The 8047-nt window shown below is 36.2% G+C and overlaps 2 protein-coding genes across 2 annotated transcripts; both read left to right on the top strand.

Moving 5' to 3' along the window:
- The first annotated feature begins 881 nt into the window (after positions 1–881).
- On the top strand, positions 882–1679 carry LOC134260257 (uncharacterized). The gene has a single exon (XM_062742828.1). It carries the CDS (start codon positions 882–884, stop codon positions 1677–1679), a length of 798 nt encoding a protein of 265 aa, XP_062598812.1.
- Positions 1680–3781: 2102 nt separating this feature from the next.
- On the top strand, positions 3782–8047 carry LOC134260256 (E3 ubiquitin-protein ligase TRIM33-like). The gene is made up of 2 exons (XM_062742827.1): positions 3782–5791; positions 7654–8047. Exons 1-2 carry the CDS (start codon positions 3836–3838, stop codon positions 7657–7659), a joined length of 1962 nt encoding a protein of 653 aa, XP_062598811.1. The 5' UTR covers positions 3782–3835; the 3' UTR covers positions 7660–8047.

Raw genomic sequence — 8047 nt, 5'->3', positions numbered from 1 at the left:
ACAGGAAATTATAGAAGCTTGGTACACATTGCCAGAAAATTTCTGTAGCCAAAACGATAAAATGAACAAAAATACTAACGCCCGTCGTTTAAAGTGTTACATTTTACGCAATTTCAAACCCCAATGCTATGCGCGACGTCATAGCGTTGTTATGATTGTTATGCAGGCTTATGACTGCAGAATACCTTATGGGCCGGTGGTGATTGAACAATGTTGAATTCATTGTCTTGTTACAAAGCATGTAGTTTAAATTCGGGTTATTGTTTAATCTTAAAAACCATCGAGTAAACTTGCTATAAGTTGGTACCGATCTAACACTTTAAATCACAAATACTAGTAGTTGTAGCTGAGTTAAAATTAATGAAATTTTCAACATAAACAAAACAATGGCTGATGATACAAAAGACACCGTTGGATCACCTCAGAAACACATCCCGGTTTGTAATGAACACAGTGTACGTATAGATATGTTCTGTGATGATTGTGACAAATTCATTTGTTCAAGTGTGCAAAATCAGACCACAGCAATCATAACTGGGAAACATTAGCGATGGTAGTCAGTGAAATAAGGAGAGGCCTTCATGTTTATCTCAACAAAATTAGGAAGAATGAAATACCAGAGATTGATAACAAAATAGAGAAGCTTGTGTCACAAAATATAGAAAGTAAACGGCGATGTGACGCGGATATACAATTTATGCAGAGGCATCACGAGGAAATCATAACGAGTCTCGGAGAAATCAAGAAGAAACACGAACAAACTATTAGAGATAGCCTGGCGGTACAAAATGAACAAATAAATCGCGTGAAATCACAGTTAGAAAATGAAGAAGAAACAACTTCTTGATCTGGTAAAATTTATGGAGGAGAGCAGCGGTACCATGTCAGACTACAGCTTCGTTGAGAACCACAAAGAACTTACAGAACTGATGTCTGACTTAGATGTTGATATGAAGAGATGTGAACAGCGAAAGAGATTTAGAAGAGGAAAAATAAGTGATAAGCAACTGAAATGTATGGTTGGAAAGATTATTGATACAGATGAGGTCATTGCCAATGAAATAGGATCTTTCCAGTATGGACATAGCACTATTCTAATGTTGGAGTCATTCACTGACGATGATATCTATATAAAATCTCACCACTCTGATCACACCAACCTAATCAATAAAAAAGGCCAGCAGAAAAAAGAATTCAAGATAAAACCCAATGACTTATGTGTGAGTAGAAGCAGTGTATACTTTTCTGATGTTGATAACAGGTCCATCGCTCGATTTTCTCCGTCCGGATCTGTTTCTGTTGTCCTTAGAACAGATCCACTGTTACCAGGAGGGGTATGTAGTCAAAGAAGCGGAGGTCTTCTGGTGACATTGAACGACAACACAACACAATGGATGAATTCAGATTCAGACAGCAGACATTTGGTGAGACAAGTTTCCCTCACTGGTGAAACTATCCGAGAATACGAGCACACTGCTGACGGTAAAACAAAGCTGTTTACTCTACCAGTCAAAGTCGCACAAAATGGTAACTCGGACATCTGTGTTGTTAACTGGACAAACAGAACTAAAGGGAACCTTGTTATTTTGTCTTCTGCTGGACATCTCAGATCCATGTACGGTGGACAGCCACTGAAGTGGAACTTTTTACCTTTTGATGTGACCTGCGATTCTTTCTGACCGGTACAACGAACGAATCCATCTACTGAGTCCCGACGGGGAAATTTTGAAGTATTTACTGACTGAAAATGAAGTTAACTTTCCCACCATAGTTTCTTTGTTCAAATCAAAGCTTCGGGTGGGAAATGAAAATGGCCTTGTTAAAGTTTTCAAGTACGAAAATAGTGTAAGTTAATGGATAGGTATTGAATAATTTATTTGAACTCTAGATTTTTATCCTTAGTTATATTGAAAACATAGAGCAAAACTGATCTGCTAGGAAGAAGTATTGAATTTAATTTGTTTTACGTCTTATTTGAGAATTTTTCACACCTCAAGAGAAGCATCAAATACCGACCAAGAGCTTCAAATTTAATATGTACTCAGAATTTAGGGTACCAAACAGAAAGGCTTCGTTATCGTGTCGACTTAAATCTTGATTTTTTTAAGGTCTCATCCGAAAGGTAAGTGGCTTTCTTTGCTAATGCCGGGTGCTTTGCAAAGGAATAATCACAACCTATGTTTACCTTTTAGGTTTGACTCAGTGCATGCGTAGAACAAGAATGCGGCCTACCATCAGAAACAGATCGGCATAAAACTAGATAATCGTGATCTTGATGTAGCCTTGTTAAAACTATCTCTTACAAATATCTATTCAGTTGTTAACATTGTGAATTCAGTCTTTAAAACAAGCATGCTCAGTAGGATAAAATAGGGGTTTCCTGTACTATCACTCCCAAATTATTATTGAAAAGTTTGTTTTTGTTTGTATACTGTTTAACGTCCCTCTCCAGAATATTTCACTCATATGGAGACGTCACCATTGCTGGTGAAGGACTGCAAATTTAGGCCTATGCTCGGCACTTACGGGCTTTGAGCAGGGAGGGATCTTTATCGTGCCGCACCTGCTGTGACACGGGGCCTCGGTTTATACGGTCTCATCCGAAGGACCGCCCCATTTAGTCGCCTTTTACGACAAGCAGGGGGTACTGAGGAACCTATTCTAACCCGGATCCCCACTGAATAGAGAGGGATTTTCAAATTATTTTCTACGACGGATTTCTTTATACTACCAGGTATATTTTCGAAGCACGAAATTTGAAATTCATTAAAATAGATATTCTTTACTTTTCATGAATAAATTTAAAAAAACTTCATCCTAGTATTTGATTTCGCAACAAGGTAAAAAGTAAGTGTTTTATTTGTTGTGTTCATTTATAACCGTGATTTGTAATATCTTGATTCCGCAATACTTTATTTTGATGAAAAATCACTCGAACAAAACAAAATCACTGAAATCTCAGATGGACAAGAAAAAATTTCAGCTTGTTGACACCATAGAATTAATAGAGAACAACATTGGAAATATCAGATTACAACCTGTTCGACAGCTTCAAAATTCTTAATCAATTACTGTACTGTTAATATTTTTAATTGATACACAACAAGATTGCCCCTTTTTCCTAAGTATTACGTATAAAATTAAAATTAATGAAAGTGCAAGGATGTGTCAATCAAACCCGTCCAAAACTTTGAAGTTCAATAACTTTAATCGAAATAAGATTTTTAATACATTTTCGTGTGAAATACTATTGCAATATAATATAAATTTGAGAAAATATTAACTTCAAATATGTGTCTAAGCACCTTTAATCAATAGATATGTCTCATGACAGGAGTGATGGTCAAGAGAGAAATCTTACTCCTCCAAGGCACCTGATCCTAGCTCTGGTCTATCAGAGGGTCCTGAAGAAAATATAAAATCATAAAAATTTACGCACTACTAACATAATTATAGTGAACCTTTAGTCGTATGCCATAATTATATGGTCAAAGGATGTAATGTTACGACTTTGAAAACACATTACTAATTTGGAAACTTTTTTACTCCTTTGCATGTTACAGGCAATTTGATTATGAGAGCTTTCAAACTGACCTTCACCAATATTATGACTTTTACGGTCCCAGGGCCAGAGGTCCCAGATTAGATTTAGGTCCAGCCATACAAATTACTTCACTCCCGTTTCGCACAGGACTTAACACACCAACAAAATAAAATCGTGTCCGTGCCCATATACTTTTAACACCATCAACGTTCCATAGTTATCAGTTTTAAACGGAAAGAGAGATAGACAGTAGCCTGAGTAGGGCTGGCCGGATATCCATCTTTCTATTGAATGGCTGAGTCAAAAAGCGAAACCCCTGTTGCTAACATTGAAAGGGATAAATGCCACTGTCCGATATGCCTAGAAGAGGTAAGAAAACCGAAGTATTTGCCGTGTTATCACACATTCTGTGGGCCGTGTATTCAGACTTACATTTCAAGTACGGCAGCACATAAGGAAACCAATACAGTTCAATCTATCGAATGTCCCGTTTGTAGAAGATGTGTCGACGCTCCGAGGAAAAACATTTCAAGTGAAGAATGGGCATTGGAATTACCTATGAACAAACTTGTTCTGACTTTGTCAGTAGATCCTGAGCAAGATGAAAATAAAAACTGTATGTTTTGTAAACGGGCAGAGAAAACGATACCTGCGAGGTTCTGGTGCAAAATCTGTATGGAAGCTGTTTGTGAAGATTGCAAATCATTTCACAGACTTGTTCCAAGTCTACAGGATCATAAAATTATAAACCTCGCGAACATTAAGGAGGTGAACAGTGAAATCGAGATAGAGGAGCCATGTCTTTTGCACAAAGGTAAGGTACTTGATGTTTTTTGCCACGGCCACCAACAGCTATGTTGCAGCGTCTGCCATGTCAAACAGCACAAATCGTGCAAGAAAGTAGACACAGTTGAAGATACAGCTCTGGCAGTTGGCAGAGATCACATTCAAAACATTGTTTCTAAATATATTGGTTTGGAAAAAGATGTTGAAGACATGTTGTTAGAAAAAATGAATCTAAAAGCCGAACTCAATACCAAGAAGCGAGAAATATGTATGAACACTGAAGAGAAAGTTGAAGAAATCAAATCACTTTTGGACAATGCACATACAAATTGGCTAAAACGATTTGAACAGACGCATGCAGATTCCATTGGAAACATTGAAATAGTTTATGATGAGTTGAAACGGTTTTCCACTACAATACATGAGGCAAGAACCATACTACAATCAGTGTTGAATAGTGGGTCTTCAAAACAGTTATTTATTACGAATGTTAAATTACAAAATCAAATGTCTGAGCACATCTCTCGTTTAAAGTCTTTACAAATTTGGAATTTTCCCAAAGATTACAAGCATGACAACTCGAACTTTCTTAGTCTAATTTCGAATTCAAAAGAATTTGAAGACGTGGTATTGTCTAAAGAACAATCTTGGAAAGTAGAGAAATTACTAAGGAGTTCACTGGTCAAGACCGACAAAGACTGGATGAAAGTCAACCTAACGAAATTATCCCGGGTTAAAAATTTATCAGAAACAGCTTATTACGGTTTGTTTGTTAGTGACACAATGATAATATTATCTCAAACGAGTCAACGGTCGCTGAAGATTTACGACATTAGTTATTCCACAGGAGAATGTGTTCACACAGAGATTTGTCAACAGAAACCGTACGGCCTCTGTCACTCCGGTTTGAGCTTGAATGAAATTTATGTATCTTTTGAAACCTTCATCAACCATTTTCGAATTGATGTCGCAAAATCTATAACATTTACAAAACTTAAAACTATTGACTTAAAACAACCCATGTTGGTGATTTCTCGTGGGCTAACAACAGTGTTTGCCGCCAATCGTTCTACAAGATTTATTTGTTCTTTGGACTTTTGCATCAACCATAGTTCACCATACAAACAGAGTGGAGATGCACCCTTTGTATCTTCGTCGTTGGTTTCAGATACACATTGTTTTATTAGTGATGGGGTGGTAGTAACTGTAGATCAGAATAACAAAGTGATTCGTTTGAGTCCTGGCGATCAAAAGTTTAGAGGACTCTCATTTGACTTAGAAGATAACATCTTGGTTTGTAATAGATCATCTAAACTTAAACAGTTTAAACATGGATTCGGTGAGAGTAGAGACATTGACCTAGCAGATAGTGACATGACCGATTCTTATAATATTATACTTCATCCAGCTGGAGAGAAGATATTGTTGTTAAGTTTAGGCCAACAATGCTCTGTTTACCAGGTATCTTAGAGATAATACTTTACTAGTATAATCCATAAACAATCCATGTAAAAGAAATCATGAAATTAAAGTTTATGTAATATAAAATAACAGCACAATAATTTGATATCTTATTCTTGTATATGGTTCTTCCAAAGGACAAGGTCACAAGAAGAGGTAGTAATGGCTAGTGATAACTATCTGTATAATGTCAATAAAATAATCGCAATGCCAACGCTTTTTTTAAAATCAAAAACTGATCATAATAGTTCTTAGTTATATTATAAATATAGAGCAAAACTGATCTACGAGGAAGAACTGATCATATTTTTGTCTCGCCTGCGACGAATGTCGCGAAGCGAGACATAGCGACCATAGATTCCGTCGTCGTCGTCGTCGTCGTCGGCGTCCAACTTTTGGTTAACCCAAATGTCAAAGTTTTATAAACTGCAATAACTTTCTCAAATTTTATTCAGTCTTCTTGAAATTTGGACACAATATTCAGTATGGATAAAAATTTATATCCCAAGTATGATTTTGAAAAAAAAAATTCAAATTTTTCCGTATTTTTTCCTTAAGTTGGACTTAGTTTTTTCATGATAATTTATGGTGAAGACCTATATTCCAGCAACTATAAGTTATAGGGATATGATAATTAGTCAGTGGATACATCATGGGTAACCACAAACGTCAGTACCAGAATTAGGTCATCTTGACCTACATTTTTCTGCATGAGTGACTTTGGTTAAATTTTTGGTGGAGGTCCATATCTCAGCATCTATAACTTATAATGGCATGATGATTTGTCATTGTACAGGTTATAAGTAACCAACAACATCAGTACCAGAATTAGGTCATTTTGACCTACATTTTTCTGCATGAATGACTTTGGTTAAATTGATAATGGAGGTTCATATTTCAGCAACTATAACTTATAGTGGCATGATAGTTAGTCAGTGGATACATCATGGGTAACCACAAACGCCTGTACCAGAATTAGGTCATCTTGACCTACATTTTTCCGCATGAGTGACTTTGCATAAATTTATGGTGGAGGTCCATATCTCAGCAACTATAACTTATAGTGGCATGATAATTTGTCAGTGGATACATCATGGGTAACCACAAACGCCTGTACCAGAATTAGGTCATCTTGACCTACATTTTTCCGCATGAGTGACTTTGCATAAATTTATGGTGGAGGTCCATATCTCAGCAACTATAACTTATAGTGGCATGATAATTTGTCAGTCTACACATCATGGGTAACCAACAATATCAGTACCATAATTAGGTAATCTTCACCTACATTTTCTGCATGAATGACTTGATACATATACAGTGGATTTGATTTCAAAATGCAAGTTCAAATTATTGCGACTCATAACACGTTGCAATATTCGCAATAATAAAAACATCACAATAATTTGTGAATTTACAGGGTATATGTATATATATATAAATGCCAATATAATCGCCAAGGGATTAGATATTAAGTCAGCTGTTCCATTTCTTTATTATTGTATTTTTGAGTTATTCCTTCTGAAATGTCAATAAATGCTTCAGTTTATCAGACAATCATTTCTTACTAACCACAGCGACAGCAGGCGAGACACAGGGTTGCGGGCAACCCTTACGTACTTTTTTTGTTTTGCGTCTAATTCGAGAATTTTCCAGGAAAAACATCATATGCCGAGGAAGGGCTTTAAATTTCAACCTGTACTCGGCATTCAGGGTACCGAACAGTAGGAGTTCTTTATCGTGCTCGATTTTTAATGTCTCATCCGAAAGGACTGTGACTTTAACTTGTAACAATTAATGCTGGGCTCTTGGCAAAGGAAAAATCATTAAATATGTCCGATGTACATATGTTTTCATTTCAGATTTGACGCGACGCGGCGAACGAGAATGCTATCTACCATCATAAAGCGAACGCCCTACCACTAGGGGTATCGTGACAAATAGTAGGAGATGTAGCCTAGCCTGTTGAAAAGTATCTCTTAGTAACATCTACTCCCATTTGTTAATAGTGTTAATTTAGTATAGAAAACAGATTAACAAATGGACGTCATATATTTTACTCCCTATAAGTCTTTGACAAGCATACCATGTAGGATAAAAGAGGGAGTTCCTTTTCTTTCACTTCCAATCAATTATTGAAGCAAATTTTTCAAATTCTTTTTTACGACGGAGTTCTTTCTACGATAATTTCAAAGTACCAAATTTTAGATTATTAAAAAAAATATCAAGGATATGGAGATAAGGAGCAGTATTCAA

This window comes from Saccostrea cucullata, unplaced genomic scaffold (assembly GCF_032062105.1).
Source record: "Saccostrea cucullata isolate Sc308-1 unplaced genomic scaffold, CSIRO_AGI_Scuc_v1 ctg12549, whole genome shotgun sequence".
Lineage (NCBI taxonomy): Eukaryota > Metazoa > Mollusca > Bivalvia > Ostreida > Ostreidae > Saccostrea > Saccostrea cuccullata.
The sequence above is the reverse complement of the archived record's forward strand: the minus strand, read 5'-3'. Positions and strand labels throughout refer to the sequence as shown.

What these genes read in the sequence shown, in the direction of transcription:
- LOC134260257 (XM_062742828.1), top strand. Translation starts at nt 882, where the DNA reads ATGTCAGACTACAGCTTCGTTGAGAACCACAAAGAACTTACAGAACTG.
- LOC134260256 (XM_062742827.1), top strand. Translation starts at nt 3,836, where the DNA reads ATGGCTGAGTCAAAAAGCGAAACCCCTGTTGCTAACATTGAAAGGGAT.